At 39.0% G+C, this 25785-nt stretch overlaps 1 protein-coding gene across 1 annotated transcript in view; it reads right to left on the bottom strand.

Annotated features, from left to right (window-relative positions):
- The window catches only part of cdh13 (cadherin 13, H-cadherin (heart)), a 415446-nt gene that overhangs the window by 72019 nt on the left and 317642 nt on the right, over nucleotides 1–25785 (bottom strand). Inside the window, exons 9-10 of the mRNA XM_015368155.2 lie at nucleotides 14402–14584; nucleotides 13598–13851 (exon numbers count right to left, since the gene is read on the bottom strand). Coding sequence (XP_015223641.1) covers nucleotides 13598–13851; nucleotides 14402–14584 — 437 coding nt within the window. The remainder of the gene's footprint in view (nucleotides 1–13597; nucleotides 13852–14401; nucleotides 14585–25785) is intronic.

Here is a 25785-nt window from a genome sequence, read left to right on the forward strand (position 1 = left end):
ACATAATTCCCCATCTCTCAGGTCTCATCACTTGGTACTGATTACAAAGAACGTGGTTATTATCCCTTAAAGAAAATAGACACCACAGCTCCAAATTTACATAAATAATTATGTCTCAGCAGCAGAGTGCATAAAATAAAATGTATTACCATAATAAAGTACAAAAACCAAGTGTATTGCAGCCATTGAAAATCATAAACCTTAATTAATACGGTGGTAAACAATTTATGATAGCTTCAATTAGGCTTCTGTATCTTCTTTTTTCGCTTGCATATTTTCTGTCTCTGATTATTTTAATTAATATAAAAATATTAGCAGATGACATTTCTCCCAGCCTTAATAATGTGTGACCCTTTCCTACTACTTAGAAAGCTATTTCTAACCAACCTTGGGCATAGAAATGAAGCCTGAAAAAAGCTCTAAGGTGGCACGTACTGTACATGGTGATATGATCAGTGTCTCAGTGCAGGATGGATGTGCACTCCCTACTGTTCTTAATTCAACATGGTTTTTCATGGTTTCTGCTGATAGATGAATTGTGAGCAGCAATACACACTGTATGTGAAGGACTCCACAGCCCTCAGGGGTTGTTTAAACCGGACTGCCCTTTGCAACACCTCCCTTAATAAAGGATTCAAATGGCAGGATGAAAGAGCTTTTGGTGGAACTGAATGAAGGTTAATCCAAGGTGTAGCAGGTGAACAAGGTGTACCAAGTACACGTACTTGTTGTTGTAATTGCAGTTAAATAATTGTAATTGTCTTCCAATTGCAATATTACAGACCTCTGCTGATGTCATACTTAGACATGCAGTTCATTTGAAAGTAGTGCAGCTCTTTAAATTCTCACCTCAGTATTACATCCACAAGATAAGCTCAAGACCTAACAGAGGAAAAGCTTGTGCACATCCAACTGAAATAAAAATGCAAAAATACTTCATGAGAAATGCATAGAAAAATATAAAAACATCTATTAAAGATGATACTTTACTGTTTTCCAAACTGTATCACTGGAGAAGCAGCCTCTCAAAAATACTTCAGATAGATGCAATAGGCCAATTAATTATGCAAGATGGCCTAAGTATTGCATTATTAAACACAGAAAAATACTTGAGAAGGATTATCCCACTCTTCAGGCAAAAACTGACAAATTTGCCTGGCTTAGCTGTTTAGAAACAATTGTTCTCATTAAAGTAATTGCGTGCTAGTTTCCTTCTCCCACCACCCTACTGTGTTCCGAGAGTCTCTCGGTCAGGTTGTTCTCAGGAAGTGCAATTTATGTAATATATGCCTCTGTGCTTATGGACCCATGCTAGGACAAACAGCAGCATTGTATAACAAAGTAAAATTCAATGGCTGGAAAGAGGCACACTGCAGAGACTTAATACACCATGAAGAGAAAATTTAACAACTTTTTTCTCTAGTGCATGTACTGTACACTGTACATATTATTCCTGCTAACCTCCCTCTGTATGGAACACGCTACAGTTCCTCTAGAGCTGCTATAAGGATACAGGTCTCAGGCTTTAATGTTGCAATATTAACAGGTGATTATCTTATTAATTTAATATTAATAAGATACTCCCAGTGTGTTAAAGAATCAGAAACAGGCCAGGGTATTGGAGTACAAGAGCACATCCATCCTTAAATTATAAGCCATGCCATTAAGTCAGTAAATTCCTTTAGTATTAAGAATTAAATTATATTTTTCTACCCTTAATGAGCCCCAAAAAGAGATGTTATTGAGCATACTGTGAAATAAAAAAAAAGTTTGGTGAAAAGGTTGAAACTATTTCAGCAGACTAATTAAAAAGGAAGCTTGTGCACAAAACTGTAGGCCTTATTCAACATTACCAAATGTAAAAGTGATATTCCTATGGGGAGTAAGTGCTTTACAAAACGTATCCTTGTGCATACCCATGTGCCTCGAGGTGACTGTTGCATTTACAAGAAAATCAATCAGCTGTATTTTAGGAGCAGCTTTTAAATTGAAAAGAAAAAAAGAACACAACACGAGGCTCACACCAGGATGCCAAAAATGTAACAACGCGTGAGGAGAAAGGAGAAGAAGGGCAACTCTCTCCCTGTCTGAGGTCAGCGATAAGAAAGACTAATGCCAGGAAAACTCCTTTGTACTGTAGGTCTCTTTAATAACCTGCAGGATTATAACTCGTACAGAACCTCATTATTCTTGCTGAATTTCGGAATCATACGGGGGGCAGAGTGTCTCAGTTTAATTTAAATTAATGAAACCCAGGAAAGGCTATAATCCCAGAGCTGACCGTTTCCCTTCCCTGGCATTAATCCACAATGACAGACATGCCCTGGCTCCCCGTTTACTCAAGACAGGCTTAGCCCTTATGAAAATGGGAGTGTGAAAAACAAAATCTGGAATTGAATCACATCCTTGCAGCATATTGAGCTCAGGCAAATAAATAACGGTCATCTTATCACGTTTGCAATGCAGCTACGAAGATGGTCTTTAAGTTGCGGTGTTAAATATCAGATGTGCAATACCAAATATGTAATCTGGGACCATACACTTTGCAGACACCGAAGGGATCTTCTTAGAATTCACAAAGCACCGACTGTATGCTATCACATACATAGAGGGTTCTAAGCTTGACTGACACCTTCTTACAAACTCAGGTAAATTAAAGTATTGATTAAGATTTTGTAATGTGGAACAATGGAAATGAATAGAAAGGTAAGCCTCAGACTGCTGGAATTTAATATAAAATATACTGTACCAGCCGTAAACCATAATAATAAACATTTTCTGGAAATGTTTATAGCCGGAATAAACATATCAGACATTTTGGTGGAGAGTGCAAATAAAGTTGGGCTGCGAAGCTCCTTGTTTCAGCCACGGTTCTGGATCTACAAATAGTTCACGAAAATGACCCCAATCTCAATATTCATATTTCAGTACTGCCTAGGTCGATTCGTTGTATCCATTCTGCTGTGTGACTTCGAAGGGAATGTACCAAGAGCCAAACTGCATTGCCCTTGTCACTGTGTGTAATGGATTCTTTTACCAGGTACTTTTCTAACACAGAATATCCATGTTATTTATTATTTAGTTGTTTTCAGGCCAATCTGCATTGCCAAGCCCCAATCATTCGATCTGCTAAAGAGCGAACTCCAGTCAAATCAAATGGCAGGGCATTCTAACATGCAGTATGATGTCTGTGGTACTGCTTCACGATGACCTGCAGCAAAGATGACCTACAGTACATCAACTGGGAATGCATCTATCCTACATGTGAGACAAAACAATAAAGGTGATAATACATTTGTTGACTTTATTGTCACAAAACACTGACTATCTACCATCTTTGACATTGTTACCCTCAGTTATTGACATGGATGTCAACTGTTAGCTAATATGAGCCTCCGCCTATTCCAGACTGTACTGTAAACCAGGGTAATAGAACTGCTGAATCAAACTACTATATTAGAATTATATACAGTTCAGCCCACAACAATTTTCTGGGTAGATGGGAGGGTGGATGGAACTCAGGTTGTAATTATGATGCTTCAGACAGCAGTCCTTCAAGTACTAGTACTATGATGGTAGTGTCTTACACAGTCATTTCATGCTGTGAACACTGCCATCATTGAGCAGACAGTTCCTAAATCTACATGCTCAACTGCAAACATGCTAGGTGTTTTGAATGGGCAGGAAGGAGCCCCCATGACTTTCTCTTGTGTTACCTCATTCATCATCTTTCTTGCCAGGGCAATCACACTCAACATAATCAGCATCACACAAGCATCACTGAAGGTGCTGCACACTCTCCAGGTGTTTCCAGTACTGTTCAGATTTTCACACCCATACTACTGGATAATGACATCACTGGAGGAGGAGGAAAAGAGCAACTAAAGACACTAAACACATATAAACCCTAAAGCCTGCTCTTTCCTATTTGAAGGATTAATGTTCAATAACTTTGCAGACATTCCTTTCATTGTTGTTAGACTATCATAGCATGGGCATTACAATGCCATTTGATCTTGCTTTTAGAAAATTAGTCTGACAAATCCACTGCCTATGAAATTCCAAGCCAGACAGGCCAGTCATAAATAAAGCAGAGCTTCATGAATAATCTAAAGTGAGAGTGCTATATCCAGCAACCCTATAATCTCTTCTTGTTAGGGCAGATTTGTACAGATGCACTACCTGCTTGGGTTTATATATACCTTGAAAAAGAGTGTTCTTAAATATAACTTCACCCCTTCATTTTAAAAGACCAAATATCTTTGCTGAATTAAACCATATTGCTTAGTAGTGGGCTTTATTTTTCGTTTTTCCCCAGTAACTAGCATGAGCCTTTACATGTGGAGGAGATTCATAAAACATAACAACTGATATTCAATACTAAGGTACTATAGTTTAAATGTGTACTTAATTCAGCCACAGGGCTCTCAGCTAAAATAAAACTTTTTTCTCCTGCAAATTGTTTGGTACCACCATTTCTGTTTGGAAGCAAAACAATTTTAAAAGCGTGTTTTGGATAATAACTTTCTTTCACTGTTAAAATTGTAAAAGTAATGTATTAAAAATCATAATGACAGAATTCAGCACCTTTCATGTCCCTTTTGGAGTGTAAATGTTAAAAGGATGAGCAATAAAAAGGGTTGCTTGCACCTTTTGGAAATTACTAAAATTGCCTGTATATTTGAAATAATAATGAATGTACACCCCAAACTACATCATACTGTAATTTCTTGTGCTTCAGTACTTAAATTAGAGTTACTCAAACCTGTAAATGTATGAACGTACAGTATGTCAACCGGTTAAGGACTCACTACAGCACTGCGCTTGTTGTGACACAGATTTAATTGTTTTACATCATGTTTCATTCCTATCATCACTTTCACTGGTTGTGGTGTCTATAGCCGTCACAACGGCAATTTATTTTTTCTCTTAAATGGCATTATGTACATGCAGTGAGGATTTGTTAAGGGTATGTTCTTGTCACAACAGCCCTAAATAACCCAAGAAAGAAAATGGTTAGATGGTTAATAAAGTGCAACAGGTATAGTTTAAAACATTAAATTAAACATTAAAGACATGAATGGTACTGACATCGGTGCTTTCTGTTAAACATCCTGTATTGCCTTCTGATTTGTAATTCATGCTCTTTTGCAAAGTAAAAGGAAATTGTTTCAACAAGCATTTGACCCAAGGGCAATGCTGTTGATTGAGGCAGACTGAACCGACTGCTGTTGTTATTAGTTTTTAGACACCTTCTGTAATGCAGTCCTTAGAACAGCTTCTAAAATAAGTTTTTTAAAAAAAACAATAAGCATAAACTTCATTGCCCTGAAAGTCTTAGATTTAAAGAACACAGTCTTATACAGTTTCTTGCCTTGACACATACAGATGGCAAGTCATTGTGTCATTGTATTGTATTGTACAAACTTAATTGTCAAAGCAACTCCAGAACAAAACCATTCCCTCCAATCCAAACTGGAAATGTTCTCCTAAACAGGCAGGCATTTGAGGCTACTGTATGTTCCATAGCCGTGTACCATCAGCAGGGCTCTATACATGTACTGTACTACCAACATAATAGGGAATACAACCTGATTTTTAAAAAAATATGCTTAAAAATACATTAATTAATACTGTAATCCACATATAGGGCTTCTATTTTTAAGCCCAGCTCTGGGTCTCTTACAGAGAGCATGCAACGTAGGTGTTAATTAATTCCAGTGTCTTGAAATGAACATTCTCATGAAGCATCATAGACCTATCAGGAAAAAAATGATCCTGTGTGTAATTCATCCATGGCTGCTAGAGTCTACTGCAAGTGCCTGACATGTTGTAAAATTCTTGCAATGCATCCATGCAGATGGCTTTCAACATGTAGCATCAAGGAAAAAGAAATAAAGAAAGGGGTTGAAAGAAATGAGGGAAGGTATAAAAGAGTTAAAAATACCTCATTTTCATCGTTGTATCATGTATACTATTACAGAATCCAGACTCTGAGTTCAAGCCCCTTGGGCTAATAATTGAGTTTATACTGCTGTAGTGATATTGTATGGGACAACACCACCAGCATCTCAGATAGATCTCAGATAGATCTTACTGATGACTAGAACACCAGTCTGAAGAAAAAAACCTTTAGCAACATCAACTAAGCAGAGAACAAAGCTGAAAGAAAAAAAACTACCTTCATAGCATTGCATGTTTTTGACTTGACCCTTTAACATTTTTAAGAAGTGGCACTTTCCATTACAAATTCACAGGGTATCCAATTACATTTCACCTCGTCAGCAAACTTCACAACTCTAGAGAAACAAGCTTTTACCTTTTTTTCAGAGATGGTGCTATTAGAGAACAAGGCAATGGCAAGCAGGCTTCAACAAAGCTCTCTTATGATAGCCCTTAGGTAAAAAAAAAAAACATTAAAGCAAGGCTACTGCTGAAAGATCAAAAGGGTTCAGAAGAGTTTTTCTCCATTCTTAAAAAGGCAGCCTGTGAAGGCACAACCGCAAGGGGTGTTTGTTGAAGAATATTCATGGCCGGTGCTTAATAGAGTTGTGTCCTGGAAAAACACCTTAACCCATTAATAATTCTTATTTGAAAGGAAGTTGTTCCTATGCAGTTCTTATCATTATAACTTACTCTGTGATTCTTCCTGATAGTTTTACCTAAAGCACTAGGAATTATCCATTCATCCATTTTTTAAGTGCTTAACCCAATTTAGGTCACAGGGGAGCTGGAACCTATCCCAGCAAGCCTGGGATGGGACACCAGTCCATTGCTGGGCAGACACAGACACTCACAGCAGGGCAAAAAGAAGCCAATTGACCAGTATGTATCTGAACTGTGGGAAGAAACCAGAGGACCCAGGGGAAACCCACCTGAACTCAAGGAGAACATGCAAACCCCATGCAGATAACACCTTAGGCTCGGAAGTGAAACCAGGACCCCAGCTCTATTAGGCAGCAATGCTAACAACTGTGCCTCCCAGTATGATTCTAGTAGATTATAGCACGACACTAGGAATTATAATATTTTCAAAATACACAGAACTCAGGAACAGGACATGTAGCCATTGATTAATAGATGGCAATGACGCACAAGAGGATCCAAGTAAAAACTACTTGATAGTGCATTTATAAATGTCGTGGTGTCTTTCAAAAAATGTCCTTAAATGGATCAATCAGCTACTAACAATGATGGTGGAGTGAATGGCCTATTCTTGTTTGTTCTTTTTATGTTATCAGATATCCTCTCTGTCCTGTAATAAACATAAGGGGAAAAAAAGAAATAAGAAGTGTACTTTAAGTTTGATGGGTTGACACAGGTGATCATGAAAGTTGACAAGGGGCTGAAAGGTTTGGTTATTTACACCTTGCTGTTTAAAATTAATGCTAACATTAATATTATTCAAAAGGTTAGATTATGTGGTCATAATTGCAGTAGTTCTAGAAAAAATATATAGAAGCAGATTACCATAAAAGCTATTTAATATTATGCACCTCCCACTGTTTGGGAATGTCAAAAATGATTAATGTTTTATAGGGTAAAAGCTAAAGTAATTGCGGATTCTTTTTTCAAAAAAGCATCTGGCAGTGGCATGAAAAGAGAAAAACAAGATTAAAGCAGTAGGCCACACAGGTTATTAGCAAACCTTAAACCTGTTTAAGTGCAATTATACCCTACTGAATTACCTTCTAAACTGAAATGTGGCGATGAAACACTTGTTCCATAGTGAAAAATGGGCTCACGCAAAAGTTGTTTTCCATACCCATGAGCTGGCTTTTGTTGACACCATTTAGCATCTAATGACAAGATTTGAGGAGCTCTTCAGAAGTGCAAAGAAGATGTGTTACACTTCACCATATTCTCTTGGCTTGAAAATACTGTCTCAATGAATGAATTTCTTATTAAATCTAAAATTAATTTTGCTTCAGGAAAGCATTTTTTTAAATTAGAAGTTACAGAAAACTGCAATTGTATGACAAAATATATTTGAACTTGATAAAGGTACTGAGCAGATCCCTCAAGCTTTAAAGTAATTTGAATTGGGATGAGGCTTGAGACAGAGGAATACTTTTGACATTTTGAATTTCTCTTGATGAATTTTCTTTTACACTGTGTGATAAATATTCTACAGAACAAAAACTACAGTGCCATCACTAGAAAAATATGAGGAAAAGTTATAGGAAATAGATAACCTTACATTCAACTCTACACTGGATATAAAGTTTATTATTATTATAATCATACATTGTATAAATATGATTGCAGCAATAAGCCATTGATGCAGAAGCAATTAAGCGTCATTATATTCCACTGAATTACTCTATCATTTCAAATGAACAAATAAAATACTCTATGCCAAAAAAGAGCAAATATAAAACATTTGACATCTAACAACACATTTTGCAGAGATCTTTAGAAGTAAAAAAATAATGCAGATTTATATGCAGTAAAAGATTCCAAATGCAGTGTGTTTATGCATGTATCATGTGCACAGCAGTGTCAGTATTATCAAATACAGCAACTTTTCTTAACCATCACCTGCTGTGTAATATTTTTAGCATTGAAAGACAAGCATTGTGAGGTGGACTACTGCTCTCATAATTGCTAGATACTGTATAAAAAAGACGGAAATTGTCTGATAAGTCAACTAAAACTGTAAGATATCTCTGTGATATAAATGGTAAAGTTTCTATTTTAAGTGCAGTCTATAAACAACCTGGACCTGGCAGATGTAAAAATAATTGATGCAACATCTTAAAACTCTTAAACAAATTAACTAAGTGGTATCAGAGCTTTAACACCTTACTGATACAGAGCCAATTTCCACCTGGAATTTTCTCCCATTTAATATTTTATTATATCTCTGCAGCAGAACAAAGCAGAAGCCTGGTTGAGGTGTTACATTGAAGCTAGCCCCCTGGCATTAAGTGTAAACTTAAACAGTTTGATAAAAAATCTACATAATGTTTTGTGAAGACTGGACCTGAAATGAAATTTCTCACATCCCCCTAAAATGTATAAAAATTATTGAAAGATAATAAAAAATGTGTAAAAGCTATTGAATTGCTACTGTATAAAAAAAACTTCAGGCACTGCTAGAGAGCCTTTTTCTGCTGTTAGGCATTGAAAAAAACCTCCAAAAACACCTGCTTTCAGGTGTGAAAAGATGACCACTGATAAGAATCTGATTGATTACCACCTGCTGTGTCAATAATTGACAGCTGGATTACAGCAAGACTGCCGCAAGAGGCTCCCAGGGGAAGTCCCATCCCCTAGGGGCTCTGAGTGGCTGAAAATACAGTGAATGACAGTGTTTTCCACCAATCAGAACATCTTTTTCAAGGCAGTCAGTTTGAAAATTCAGTTCTAATAGCCAATAACTCTTAGTTTCCTGAAAGTCTGGAGATCAGTAAGATTGGCCTTTTGGGGATGTATTTATGGTCTTACTGATGCCCCGGACAAGGTAAAAACATGGAATATATATACAGTATATTTTTACTGGTTTTTGCTTTTGTGGTCATGTTTTGTTGGGTTATTGATTACTTATCGATGGATTTTGGAAGTTTGCTGAAGTGTGTCATCATATAGAAAGGAACAAGTAATAGGTTTATTCCATGCTGAAAAAAAGAAGAAAGAGAACACAACGTTTCGGCCGTGGAGCCTTCTTCAGGTGTGAGAGAGACAGGGCAGTAGGCAAAGGTAAAGTAGCTGGAGAACAAAGGTTGGGAGGGAGGAGGAGTGAGAGGCGGGAGCAGGGGACAGAAAGAGAGGCCAATCAAGAGGTGTGAAGTCAGAATGGGTGCAGAGAGGTGTGAAATGAAACTTCCAATGAATGGAGAAAATTTAAAAGAACAGTAATCTGTCGTTAAGGGAAGGGAGAATGTGTGATCCTAACTGCAGAATAATTTTAGTTTCGGTGGTCTTTCTGATGTATGAGTTCGGAAAACCGTCTTTGAGAACACAGACGGAGAGATTAGTGTGGTCGTGGCCGTCAGAGATGAAATGAGAAACAATGGGCTTGGAGAGATCTTTAATCTTCACAGCCCTGACGTGTTCTCTGAAGCGGTCTCCGAGTCTCCTTCCTGTTTCACCAATGTAGATGGCTGGGCATTTACTGCAAGAGATACAGTAAATAAGGTTGCTGGAGGTACAAGATGCTGTCTGGGTGATCCGGAATTGTCCTGAGGGGCCTTGAATGAGTGTGGTGGTGGCTGTGTACTTGCAGGTGATACAGCGAGCTCTGTTGCAAGGGAAAGTGCCTGGTGTGGATGGTTGTTGAGGGCGGTCAAGGGAGCTGTGAACAAGGAGGTTACGCAGATTAGGTGGTCGGCGATATGAGATGATAGGGCGATCAGAAAAGAGGGCCCCAATGGAGGGATCATCCTGTAGGATGGAAAAATTCTGGTTAATGGTCCTGGGGATAGGAAGTGTGTTAGGGTGGTAAGGAAGCACCAAGGGAATGCGGTTGTTACGGCGGGAGTTCCTGATCGGGTTGATGGTCCGGGGGGTGTTTTTGGCTCGGGCAAGGGCCCTGTCAATCACACTGCTGGGATATCCTCTGTTGATAAAAAATGAGTACATTTCGAGGGCTTGGTTCTCGAAGTCGATGTCGTCGCTGCATAGTCTTCGTAACCTAAGGAACTGTGAAAAAGGAAGAGAGTTTTTAGTGTGGTTGGGGTGAAATGAGCTGTACAGGAGGTAGCTGTGTGAAGCTACCTATGCAGCGACGACATCGACTTCGAGAACCAAGCCCTCGAAATGTACTCATTTTTTATCAACAGAGGATATCCCAGCAGTGTGATTGACAGGGCCCTTGCCCGAGCCAAAAACACCCCCCGGACCATCAACCCGATCAGGAACTCCCGCCGTAACAACCGCATTCCCTTGGTGCTTCCTTACCACCCTAACACACTTCCTATCCCCAGGACCATTAACCAGAATTTTTCCATCCTACAGGATGATCCCTCCATTGGGGCCCTCTTTTCTGATCGCCCTATCATCTCATATCGCCGACCACCTAATCTGCGTAACCTCCTTGTTCACAGCTCCCTTGACCGCCCTCAACAACCATCCACACCAGGCACTTTCCCTTGCAACAGAGCTCGCTGTATCACCTGCAAGTACACAGCCACCACCACACTCATTCAAGGCCCCTCAGGACAATTCCGGATCACCCAGACAGCATCTTGTACCTCCAGCAACCTTATTTACTGTATCTCTTGCAGTAAATGCCCAGCCATCTACATTGGTGAAACAGGAAGGAGACTCGGAGACCGCTTCAGAGAACACGTCAGGGCTGTGAAGATTAAAGATCTCTCCAAGCCCATTGTTTCTCATTTCATCTCTGACGGCCACGACCACACTAATCTCTCCGTCTGTGTTCTCAAAGACGGTTTTCCGAACTCATACATCAGAAAGACCACCGAAACTAAAATTATTCTGCAGTTAGGATCACACATTCTCCCTTCCCTTAACGACAGATTACTGTTCTTTTAAATTTTCTCCATTCATTGGAAGTTTCATTTCACACCTCTCTGCACCCATTCTGACTTCACACCTCTTGATTGGCCTCTCTTTCTGTCCCCTGCTCCCGCCTCTCACTCCTCCTCCCTCCCAACCTTTGTTCTCCAGCTACTTTACCTTTGCCTACTGCCCTGTCTCTCTCACACCTGAAGAAGGCTCCACGGCCGAAACGTTGTGTTCTCTTTCTTCTTTTTTTCAGCATGGAATAAACCTATTACTTGTTCCTTTGCAGCCTACGCATGCTGACGCAGCTACCCACCTGAACTAATATCATATAGAAAGTGCTATTGAGATTGATGGCCTTGGTGTTCTTAGGTTCTGAAAACGGCTATGTGAAGCCCTGGTTGTCTATTTTCGATTGATATTGTCCATTTTCTGTAAAGGTTTTTGGGTTTTGCCAGTGAAATACTATGAACTGTGATGTTTCTCTTAAGTAAACATTGACTTGGTGCGTCAAACACTCGGTACCTCGGGCGGTTCTGGGGGACATCTAGGGTCAACAAATCATTTCTCTTTTTGTGAAAAAGTGACTGTACATATGAGCATAACTCTAATTTGTCCATCCATGCATCCATTATCTGCTTACCCTGGTAAGGAGCCCAGTACCTTGGAATTTAAGTAAGCAAGACAGCAACTGAGCACACATGGCTGCTCTCCCTCATGATGCAATGCCAGTCCACCGCAGACAAGAGAGATAGACAAGGAGGAGAAGAGGCTGGAGAGTAACCAATCAAAACAAGCATGTCTTCTGAAAGTGGGAGGAAAGCAGAGCCCCCAGCCAAAACCCAAGTGAACATGGAAAGAACATGCCAACTTCACATGCATGCATGTCAGAGGCTGGGATCAAACTCAGAACCTCTGAGCGGAAAGTCACTAAGCTCCCTGCTGCCCCCATTTGTATGGGCTGTAAATGATTTACATTAAGATCAGACATATTGTGTGGCATCTTTTAAAATAGATTAAATTTCGCTCTGTATTGTGTGGCCAAAAATGCTCGGTTCCAAATCCATAGGCTTCACATTCAGACTGTGTTTGATGGCATCTCTTGTATCTTAAGAGACTGCTTTCACTCAAGATATCCATGCATATTATGATACACAATGTAATTGTATTTGCTATTCAGAAGCAATTGTAAGATCAGTAATTGTAGGTATAGAAGCCATTCTTAGGTTTCACTAAGCTAAACTATCATACTTTACAACCTCAATGTAGGTTAAATATTTTTTTTGTACAAATCAAATTGGTGGAGACTACAGTGTGTGTCTCTCTCTCAACTGGATGTAACCGGAAACACTTGTTGGGCACATCTAGGCCAGAGAAAGAACAATGGAAAAAAACATAAATAGTCCATTTAAAAAATGTTAATATTTGCTGCTGAAACATAAACTGAAAACAAAGTGGATAGTGTGAATTCTGAACAAACTATTTTCTCACTAGAAAACATGCAAATTATTCTTTTAACCTTACATGCAAAGGAAAAAAAATATCTTTAGTAAAATAAAAAAAAATTGAAATCTGGGTGTAATGACACCCTATTCCACTGTGAAAAAGTTTGTTAAAGTTAATTATTTAATTTATCCCGTGATATTTCAAAATGCCTGCTATTGAGCTCCGTTTCAGCCATTTACTAACTAACGTCTTAATATAATTGATTAAGATATGATTAGCACACATACAGTAGAAATGCAGGTCTTCACGTAAAGATATTCTGACTCAAAGCCGGCTCTTCAAAACTCTCTCCAGATGAGCTACAGCTTCAATCAAAAGCGTATAGGTAAAATACGCTGCATCAATCGGCATCAATCAATACCACTGAGATCTGTTAAAAAAAACACCCCGCCTTTCTCAGGTGTAGGGTAAAATGGATTAAACCCCACATATCTTCCTGTGCAGTGTACCATGTGAGGCTGCTCTCTACTCTTAGGGAGCTGTTTCAAAAGGAAAAAGTTCACTCGCATTTCTCTACCCTGTGCTTGTTCTTCCTTTAGCTCATAAGATAAGACAGCAGTAAATATCAAGATTGAAATGTCATTATTGATTGATGCCAGAAGCTAATAGAGTTTTCACTTACTTGATGCTTTGTGTCTGCAGCGAGTCAGGGTCGGAGGCGTTGAGAGTAGTGACAGGGCTGCCAATGGGAATATTCTCCCGCTTGGTGACTCTCATTGGGTCCGGGTAGAAAATGGGACCTTCATTGACATCTAGGACTGTGACCTGCACTGTAGCTGTAGAACTGGGTCCATAAGACACATCAGGAACTAAGGGATCCTCATTTTCCACTTTTATCAGAAGCGTGTGGAAGGCAGAAATCTCATAATCCAGAGGCTGAGGAGCAAGCAGGACATGAGTTAGAAGCCAGGGAGAAATCAGCAATTTGTTTTATATAATGGAATAACTGCTGTAGGGACTTTTCAGTTCTGCGTCTAACCTTTTTAGATCTGGCAGTATAGTGGTTTTACATTAGGTGAACTTAGAGTTTTAAGTACTATAATTCATTGCAGTCCACACTTAATGCAAATGACTAATAATGATTCTTTGCATTTATATAGCAATTTTCTTTCCAAAAGATTCAAAAGCACTTTGCATAATGTTGAAATGCATAACACATAGTAGGAATAACAATACATTATTGCATTGCATTCTATACATTAAAGAACATTACAAGGTACATAAGAAGACTTGTTCTGCAACATGATGTTGTATAATAGGATGTATAAAATGTATCCACATTTTGAATGTTTACTTGTATGTACTTTTATACTTCTGTAGATATAATCTGTATATAATATTCTGAATGGCACAGGAATCATACAGCAAAAATGGTTTGTTCATTCTTAGCAAGGGTTCTGAATAGAAGGGGTCCTATGGTTCTGACCTTCACCACAGACAGCATGCCTTCATTATTGCTGGGGTTGGTGTTGACTTTGAAACTCTGGCCTGGGTTCCCATTTATGATGGAATATACTGCCCTCCAGGCTCCAGTAGTTGGGTCATCCTTGTCTTCAACGGTTAAATTGACGATCACCCCTGTGGTCCCTTCATTCACCTCTGCCAGGAACTGTAAAAATGAAGAACACACACACGAAAATACACTTAGATGGTTTTGGACTGTACATGCATTTCCCCTCAAAGCAACCTAAGAACATAAGAAAGATTACAGACAAGCGGACGCCATTTAGTCCATGTAGTGTTACTCATTTGGTAGTTAAAGGCTAATTGATCTACGGATCCCATCCAGCCATTTCTTGAAAGAATCCATCCAGGACTTGAACAGCATGGCTTGATATCTTGTTCCAAACTTCCACATCACAGTAAAATCAATCTGTCATTAGGTAATCTCATCTATTTGCTATGATGGTAATAATGACAAATGAACATTAATAAGAAGACTTACTATGGTACCTTTAAGTCAACAAAATAAAGCTTCATAAATGAAGTTCCATAATATGCATGGCAAGTAATTCTCCAAGCAAAAAGTAAGATGGAAGATTCTACATTTTCCTTAACCATCACCTGCTGGGTGATACTGTGTTCACTTTCATACAATCTGCTCCCGCTAAGCCATGAAGTTTGTTTCAATAGAAAGGCTCCACCACCCAGCCGCAGAAGAGAACGCGCATCTCTCTGCACATCACTCAGCAGAGTAGGTGCACACAGGCATCAGGAATGTCGAGTCTCAATGAGCTGGTGCAGCTGGGAACGCCTTTCCTCAGAGATCAATGAGATGGGAAGCCAGTGGCTGACCCTCCGACTTGACTGATGAGCTCTGTCAAGCGTGGGTGCCACACTCCCCGAGTGCATCCTCTGCCAGCCTGACAAACACAACATGACCTGCGGGATTCTCTCAGAGCAGGCTTGCAGAGCTCATTATTTTCTTTCATAATTCACCTTCTCCTCCCTGTAATATTAGCTGATTCAGCATATTACAATTAAAAATGATTGCATTTAAAAAAGAATAGGATGGTTATGGGCATCCAAATGTTATTTCATCGCATTCTGTTTGTACTGTATATTGACTTGGTAACTGATGCTAAGAGTGCACTTGTATGAGTGAGGCGTCATGACAAAATGCAAGTGGTGCTGAACCTTTACTATATTACAATATACCATATCAGACATTCAGGATTATAGAAATGAAAATGGAAAATATCCTAATCATCTCATATTTCCCCAACAATGAGGGGAACTAAATTCCATTTTCTGTACAGTGCTCTGTTAAAATCCACAGCAATAAGGGTCAAATCTAAATAAAATAACCGTATAATGTCATTTTCTTACACATTCGAACCGCTTCATACCAGAGGGCCTGGGAATTACAGTTTTTGTTAAGACTCTGTTGTCTGGTGCTCCTGGCAGGACCCAACTGAGAGCAATTCCCACAGCCCTTGCCCTGCTACAGCCATGAGTACATGAAATAAATTGCATGTTGCTGTTTTTCTTCCAAAGTCCAAGTGAACAATTGGATTTCATATCGCCCTCTCAGACTAGACCCTATTCACGGAAGGGCACCTCCTTACAGCGGTCACCATATGCTGCTCTGCCCTCTGGGAGTTTAAATCAAATACATGGTGCTGGAGCCTCGTCTCTCGCCCAGTAGTAAGGGTGTGCTTTGCCTGCGATCTGTTTTCTTTGTACCACCTCAGCATTCAAAACAAACACGCCCAATTCTACTTTTCATGAACACAAGTCCCTTAATTTATTTCACTGGCAATTCATTGCACTTGTGCAGTAATGACTATCCTAGTGAGGCAGACAGCTGCCACTGTTGTTACTTATTTTGCATGGCATTCGTGTTCTATTGCACTTTCACCATGGTCAGAAAAATCACTAGACACACACATATAATCTGAGAGCGGACTCTTAAGTGCATCGATTGTTTTTTTTTTCTGAAAATGCAAAAACAGCCGTAAGATCTAGATAGCAAAAAATGCTTAAGGGGAAGCAAAGTGTAAGCAAAATACTTTCTGAAGTGTTCATTCCTTGCTATTCAGATTATCAAAACATTTTATCCCTTGACTGGAAGTAGTTTCATAATAGTTTTATCTCACCCAAACAACGTATTCAAAAACGGGTTTTGAAATAAAATCTTAAATAAGATCTTTTCAGTTCTCTGCCCCCGGCTTAAACTGAAAATCCCAGCCATTCCCTACACTTCTATTTATCATAGAATAAAGAAAATAAATTTTGTCCAGTGACACAGCATGGTGATTACACACACTTTTACCCATGCCTTACTGATGGAAGAGCTTCAGGTAAGCCTAATACAAAAGAAGGTTGTTCTGAATTCCCAATAAGAATTAATACAGAATTAAATTTCACCCGCCTGCACGTAGTCTGTAACACAGGGAGGTAAAGCTTTTTAGCTTGTTTTTTATATTGCTTTGACTTTATTATGCATTAAAGTTTCTTGAACCTTTGCACACACATGCTTTCTGATTGTCTGTAAAGATCAGGTGTTGTGAGATGGGAAATTTTTCCAGTGCCATTAAGATCAATGTTCCTGCTACTCCCATGCATTAACATCATTCATAGCCCCACAGCTGAGAGCTGGCTTATCCTAAAAACCAATGCGCTTTATCCCCGCCTTCAACTTGGCTAAACAGCTCTGCACACTTTCTTTAGCGTAGCTTTGTCAATCCAAAAATAAAGCATAGCACAGACCCCCTAGAGGAATTAAAAAAAATATCCTTTTCAACAGCAATCAAAGACAGAAGTCATGCATTTACGATGAGGCTAGTCTATAGTCTTATGTAACCCCTGACTCACTGGTCAGCCACGACTAGGCAGCGCATTTCATTTAATCATCCCAGTCAGTGAAGCGGTAAGATGGATATATTCAATCTTCATGGGCTATTGATAGTGAACCCCTTTTCTGTTGAGTGAAAATACAGCAATGAAATAACCAAGCAGGACTGGCCTTGCTTCAAAATTGACTGTCACTTGAGTTTCAGATTGGGAAAATATCCGTGGTGTATTTACAAAAGGTATGGTTCTTAAACAACTGCACAAATAGATATCTGAAGAGCAACAGTTTGTGGACAAAACCTCTTTTCCTCTCTGACCACTTTATTTTGCCAAGTCATGCCTCAGTTCATGTACTTTCCACATAATGCAGAACAAAAAACAGAAAACAATTTTTTTTTTTCAAATGTTTTGTGCAAATGGCTGTAATTTTTATCCATAGCAACATACATGTGTATTTATTTACAGTATACAGCTGGTGTACTTTACTGGTGCAATTTTGGGTGAAGTACCTTGCTTAAGAGTACAACAAAGGTGCAGACACCAACAAAATACAGTACATTAATATGCATAGTGACTTGTACAGTGTACTCAGACATGAATATTAATACCAAGAAAATCAAATAACTGCTTCCCAGTAACAAGGTATGAAGTTAGAGACATTAGAGAAATGTAAAAATATATAGAAAAGCATATGCTGGCAATGTGCTACAATACTATGGAGCTAGTCAGTCCCATTCACTTTAGTGTCACAGTGGCCTGAAGACAGCTATCTTTTAAACTGTCTTGAGGACTCCTGTGGTGAGGCACTCCATCCATGTTTAGTTTTATTGGATCACTAGGCATGGAACACTGCACAGAAATTGAGACTGACTCATTGAAAACAAAGCCCTTTGGGGTGCAACTATACTTTTAGACCACTTGTACCCAAATGGGCTTGATGGGCAGAATGGCTTTCTCTTTTTTGTAACACTCTTTCATATGTTCTTACAGTATATCATCTGTCATGAATCGAGACTATTAAAGTACATTCTTTCAGTATGACCCTTTAAATCCTTGAAGTAAGGATATTGATTGAAGTCAACTATTATTATCTGCTATGCTCCGAAAGGGAAAAATCAGTAATTCCAGACCACCTTATGTACATATGTTCCCAACAGGTCCCAACACCGAGAACTAGAAGCTTGGTTTCAGACAGTGATGCACTAGAGCATGCAATGAAATTAGCTGGGTCATATTAAAGAAACACCAGCGCAATAATGTCCGGAAAAGGCCTCCTTGCAGCATAACATCCTGGAACAATTCCCCCATCTAAACAACCAAGATTCCCTCTAACTAACGAAAACAAACAAGAGAGGCAGGTTGGCAGGTGAGGACTGGGGAGTTCTTTCAATTCAGTCCTCTGGTGAGCCACAACTCAGCCTCTCTCAACAGCCTTGAAGAGATGGGATTTAAATTGTGCTAGGGACATTTGTATAAAGTGGAATGAAGTGCCTTTTCTCTCCCTGGAGTGATAAATGCTGAGCACATCCTCCCCCCCCCCCCCACACACCTCCTCTCTGAGACGAAGAAAATGGGAAACCAACACAGATTTTAGACGTTTGACAAATAGGTTATGAATATAGATGGCAGCACACCAGAAATGAATTGTACAGCTGTTCATTTATTCGAAAAGGAAAAGGGGACTGACACTCCGCTTTGGCCCCAGAGAACACGTCTATTCTTTTTGACTGATGAGCTCATAAATGTGCCTAAAATTCGGTAATGTCAGCAGCTTGTCTAGGTTCTTTTCAGCTGAGAATATTTTTTTTTAATTTCCTCCTTCCAGGCATTTCTCTTTTATTATTTTTAATTGAAACTAATAATCTCCTTTAACTACCATTCTTAAAAAAATAAATCCTCTGGTGATTTCAGGTGTTCATGCCCCATACCTTTTAATTTAGATGACAAGGTAGGCTTCCTTTTCTTTTTCTTAAACAGAGCCGACAAAAGTATGCCTTCCACTTGAACACACAGTGACCAGGGCTAGCTAACAGTATTACGTGGCTGCACAATCAAATCTGCAGGATTTAAACCAGACCAGATTTAAAGGGGTTCTGATTAACTGGACCTGGAGTAAAACTGTTATGGTTCAACAAATGTGATTTTCTTTGCAGAAAAGGACAGGAGTGGACCGGTAAATTTGATTTAAGTCCTGTGACTGAAAAACTTTCAATTTTACAAGGTTAGTGTGCACACAATGAAAACTGGCATATCCACAGGCTGCACCTGAGGGTTAAAATCAGTCAGGCTTTGCAGCAACATCTGAATATGAATCCCTTAATAGCTCCACCGTTTTATTTAAATCCATACAATTTGTTCAAATAACAATTATTGATCAGCAGTCATATTCATCCACAAAGCATCTACATTAAGAAATATGAGGCTGATGGAAAAGGACAATGTAGTAAAATAGTTAAAAGAGTTCAAACGTGTTCTAAAAACACTAATTCTAAAGTCAACTTTGAAGCAAACAAAAGGCTCCACATGGTCTCCCACACAGTGGAAACATTTAAATCGCTGCTTACTTACAGCCAGCAGACAAAAATGCATTTCAGAATTGATAAAAAAGTGATGTTCAGTAAGTGAACTTTGTGGAAGTGTTTATGTATTTCCTGGATAGTACACACTGCAATAATACCGGTGTACTTAATTGCATGGCTTTTTAAAATCAAGGATGACCTCCCAGGATTACCGAGTACAACCTTGTTTAATGGACTGGTTAATGTTGGGGTCATACCAGTAGTGACATACTGTACGCAGGGAGAAACAAATCCAAGCACAAAACAATACAGCCACTGGCCTATAATATTTTTCATTAAGATGCTGAAAATCACTTGGAATTCAATCAGACAGCAGGTCTTACTAAGTGAACGGACGGCAACTATCCCACCTCTAATGCTGACATCATCAGATTTTGTAAGCCAGGCATGATCTAGTACGTGGGTGGGAGGCACCTCGGTACAATAAGACTGCTGCTGGATTGTTGCTCATGTAGCATTGGGTACTTTCCTGTCTTGACCAGAATTTCAAACCACTGCCCCCCCAATGTGGTGGGTGATAAGAGGCACTGTGCTTTAAGAGTAACCAACTATTGGATAAGACAATAAGATCAAGTTCCCATTAGACCTTTATATGAGGAAGAGGTATGTCTTACCCCACTGCCCTGGGTAAAAAAAGGTTTCTGAGTCATCTTAAAACGTTAGAACTATGAATTAATTGACTAAATGATTTAATCACTTCTGTGTTGTAAGCTTTCTATACAGCTGGTGCTGTGCTCAAGTGGTAGATGGCATTAGTCCCTCCCTTCAACTTCTAAAGCACTCTGGGATCCTTTTGAAGTAAAGGCTGCCTCAGGAGGATGTGAAAGTCATCCCATGTAAAAACGCAGTAAACAGAAAGGAAATAGAAATCAAGGTAAAAATAATTGTAAGGTGTGGATTTCTACGAAATATGTAACACTGTACCTGATACATGCCAGTACGGTTTATGCTGAGTTTGCTTTACAATACACAGAGGTCAGGAACTATCTGCTCCCACGGAGGCAGAGGTTGGAAGTGGAGGTCAGTGAAAGAAATGAAATGCATTAACCAGCCAGAGCCTTGACCTTTGGTGTGTCAGAGTCTCGCAAATAATACTTAGACCTTTCTGAGCATGTCATGTTTGCTCAACCAGGAAACTCCAAAGAGAAAGTGGATTAAGAGGTTGAAAAACTGCAATTAAAGGAGATAAACTGTTCAACTTCTGCAGGAAGAATCAGATTTTCCTTTTTTAGAGGACACTCCAGACACAAATGATTAAAGCATCAGTATTATTCAGTACCATCATTCTGATTGCACAGAGCTCTCCATGCGCTTGGCAGCTGGCTCCACAGCACGCCTGTTAGTTTCCACTGGAAGAGGAGCAATCTTAGAATTGGGTACAAAGCATAAAAACCTAAAGAGTCATTGAGAAAGAGCTATTAGTTTTAAGCCTTTTGAGTGAGCCAGATCTTCTACTGTATGTCAACTGATTGCCGCCTCTCCGTTAATTTTGTATTCTGTTCAGCAGCCTGTCATTTATTTTCTGAAACAAGGTGGCCTGTTATTGCATCGCATGTTAAAGGGGAATAGAATAGGTAGCGACAAAATAAAAACCATCTCCTCCTTTGCACAATGTGTTAAAAGAGCATCCCGTGTTAAGAATGCAGTGAAACGAATCTTGACACATCTTTACTTAGCAGGTTGGAGGATATGTTCTCTCATGGTGCTTTACGATAAAACCAAACCAAACAAAAGGGACAAGTAAATGAAATAGATTTATCCCAGTTTAAGTACTACAAAGTACTAAGTTATTTGACGAATGTTTTATTAAAAGCAGTTTACATTTGTACCATTTATACATCAGTTGTATATTTACTGGGATCATTTGGTTGAATTACCTTGCTCAGTGATACAACAGGCGTGTCTCACTTGGGAATTCTGAACTTACAACCTCCAAGAGTCCAGGACCCTAACAACCCCATTATTTTGATTATAGCTTTATTTAGTATATTATGTCACCAAATCATTCAGCACAAAGTATTGACTGATTTGCAAAATCTGATATTGGCTGGGAGAACATTACACTGCCCTGAAGTATCAGAACAGAACACGCCATCTCCCAGTGTTTACAGCCTTATACTGGAAATGGAAAAAATACCAGAATCCTTAGAGTTCAGATGACGTGGCATCAGTTAACATAGACTGGTTTCAAATAATTACAGGTAGTGGACAAAAAAGGAAACACCAATGTATCTTCACTAATTAGGGTATTGGGCCATCTTATGTGGTCTTTATGTAGTGTATATGCACCATTGGAACAGTCTACAAACATCTGGAATTCTGCAGGAGGGATGTGGCATCATTATTCCACATGAAATTTAATCAGCTCATATCTAGTTGATTTGCTATCTCAGGCATCATCCAGAATATCCCACAAAATGTAACTGGGTTCTGATCTAGTAACTAAGAAAGACATGACATATGAATACAGAAACATCAGTACCATGTTTTTGTAGATGAGAGTACATTTCTTCATTGCTTGGTACAGTAGGTCATTGTCTGTGCTGTTTGCACTGCAGGCCCTGAAAACACATATTGTCAGGTGTGATGAGGGGTGTGTGCGCTGCTGCAACCTGACTATGGTATCTTGTCTGTGGAGTTCTCTGCAAAATATTTGTTGTGAAACTTGTCTGTTCATGCCAGTTGAAATTTAGAGCCAACTGATTTACTGTATAGGTGCTCACCTGTTCTGCCTTGGACTTCGAATGAATGCAGATGCCCTGACGCTCTGGAGTGTGTGCTTACTCCTACTGTTGCTCTTTGCTGATCATGGCTTTCCCTTAAGTTCCATGCTGACATCACCTTGGACATTGTTGCTTGTAAAACAGTGGCAAGTTGGGCTGTCTTGGTCACTGAAGCTCGTGTCCAACAGGCTCCAACAATCACCCTTCTTTGAAAGTCACCAAGTCTCCAGATGAGCCACACTCATGTAGAAGCCTTTGTTTTCTATATACTTAGTGTCCCTCATTTATACAGGTGTTTTTCATTTTTTGTCTACTACCTCATCATTCATTGCTGTTAGCTTAATTGGCAGCTCTCTGAAAGGCTTCCTCGCTCCTTGTGAAGAGGATGATTAATTACTGGGATTCATTTTGAGAATTGTGTAAAACTGTCTTAGTGTTAATGTTGTTGGCATAAAGGCTCAGCAGATATATCAAATGGCATGCAGCAATACACAGTTTCACAAAATCAATTAAATTAAAATGGTAAAAAGCATGTAAAACACATTCTGATTACTACACAGTCAGTGGTGGTAAAGTTCAATACTTTGAACAGCATAGTGTTCAGCTCTACAGCAGGGAAGTCTGCATGTGATTTCATAAATATTGAGAAGGCTGGAAAAGAAGGCAGAATGCCAAAGACCTAGGGATTCTGAACTTACCTCTGAAGCAGTGTTAATTAAAATCAACAAGCTTTCTTTCTACCATAAATTATGCAGACTTCAACACTCCAAGTATCATGCCTGCTTTAAACCAGAACTCAGCTTGATGATGATGCTCATGGCTGGAAACTTGGGCATTAAAAATGCTAAATAATTATTGCAAGTAGCCTGTTTTAAATATTGAACATCAACATACTTAAACATAAAAGAGAGAATCACAACTTAAATTACAAATGACCCCAGTCAAGCCAGCCAAAAAGAAAAACTCCCAACTGTAATTCCCAAACTGTAAGCACTCTCCAACATTGCAGTTCTGAAGTTATTTATTGTATTATTAAACTTTAACAGAGAGATGGGCATTGTATGACTCAAGGGCTCCATGTGGACCTTGGAAAGACAGGCTGGGGCCCCAAGTTACAAAATCGCATGCATTATCCATTCTAATGATGCTACAAGACTTTCTGAAAAACATTTACCACTAAAGAGAGACTTGAATGCCCCCAGGGTGCTTATGGCTTCACAATGTGCTGTAAACCTGCTGCAGGCCCTTCACTGCTTTACTCTAAGGGTTGCGTGGGATTTGGAACAGCCTATCCTGTGAAGAGGCTGAAGCCAATACTTGGGCTTGCTTTAAGAAAAGTCAGGATGAGATACAGTACTCGTATCAATGAGCTACTATCAGATGGGCTAAATGGCCTCCTATTGTTTATAAACTTTCTTATGTTTAAGTTTTCATACAATACAGGATACTTGGCTTAATCCAACCCCGAGAACACAGTGAAATATTTCTGCACTAAATTATTTGCAGTCTTTTTAGTCTTAACCTGACTGTCAGGTGTGAGTTGGTTTGGCAACTGTATATAGTAAAAAAAAGTTTTACTTCTAAAGTTTTACTTCACACAGTTTTTTACACAAGTAATTACAACAAGCTAAAAATAACGGCTACATCTTAAGGATGATTTGCTTTAAAAAAAATTTTTTTTGAGGTGAGATAGGGGCATTGTATGATTTTTCATCCACTAAAATTAATCTTGTGCCAAAGACTGGTTAGAAAGAGGTTATTTATTCTCTTGTTTAAAGCAAAGAAGTTTGCAACCACTCTGTTAAGCATTTAAATTAACTGAAAATTAAGAACAATTACAAATTATTTCAGAATAGGCACGAACAAGATCTAGAAATATAGCATTCCTTTAATTAATAGGTTAATTTATCAAACTGCTAATATATTCCTATTTCAAATTAAAGCTAAATATTGGGTGGCAATATATTCCTAACAATTTATTTTATTTGAAGGCTTGCTTACTTCACCTTCTTAGTAATTAGTAATGACCACAAATACCATTACTTAAAGATATGGTGATGGAACACTTCAAAACTATAACTAAAATTATTTGCACCAGTCAAATAGTGCTGAGTTAAAATAACAGAAGCAACAAAATGTTGGGAGAGATGAAGCTTCTGTTCTAAGAATTATGGCATCTGCTTGGTGGTTTATTGCTAAAACAAACAAACAGAAACTAATTAGTTTTTGAGTGACAGAGGTCTCTTAAAGTGCATTTTCAGTGCCAGTCTAACAATAGGAAAGACTGAAAGAACCTTTGCTATTTCCAAGGCAACTTTCACAAGGCTCTCTGGTGGATGTATGATGAAGACATTTCTTCCTGCTATGAGCATATGGCTGGGTTTCTCCTGGGACAGCCTGTGCTAAATTACAGAAATGCTGAGAGGCACCAGTCCACTTCCAGCAAAATGGAGCTGCTGTTTGCTCCACTGAGCAACTGTGAGGTCTGGAAAAGGAAGAGGCAAAAATGTGGGCATCTGAATACAGAACGGGGATCCCAGTTTCAAAATTCAAACTCCCCTTCATTGAGTTATTGGAGAATTCAACACCTGCCACATCTTTAAAGAATTTTAAAGATGTCTCAATGTCTCTGTCTCAAAAGGGACCCACAGTACCTGTGGGCAAAACTTCAAATCAGGAATTCAGCTATTTGATTGATATTGGCAACCAGAAGTCGTCAGCTGGGGTAATAAAGGGTGTGCAACCTGGGTTTTAACATTGTTAATTGGTTACCTGTGCATACACATCTGGCTATGCTATCATCCCAATCGTAATTTGCTCACTTGCCACTGAGTACCACCAAAACCTCTAGATGTCCCACCTCTCCTAGAGAGAGTATCATCTTATTTGAAACGTTAGGAACAGCCATTAGGGAATGGACCAGGACTTATCATGTAGGACCACCATTTCTTTAAATTACTTCATTTAACATGCAGTATCACATGGTTAATCACATAAAAATGGATGGTTCCAAATCTTTAGAAATTGGTGATTTAACAGTGATCTAAATATGTGCAGGACAAGAGCTCTCCAGGACCTGGGTGAAAACTCCTCTTTCAAAATCACAATAAAACCTAAGACGGATATCTGACCAAATCCTTATACCAGAAAAGCTCTTCTTAAAAGAAGCACAACTGGATAACATATTAGAGCTGTTGTAGCTTATGCTATAA

Source organism: Lepisosteus oculatus, chromosome 20 (assembly GCF_040954835.1).
Source record: "Lepisosteus oculatus isolate fLepOcu1 chromosome 20, fLepOcu1.hap2, whole genome shotgun sequence".
Lineage (NCBI taxonomy): Eukaryota > Metazoa > Chordata > Actinopteri > Semionotiformes > Lepisosteidae > Lepisosteus > Lepisosteus oculatus.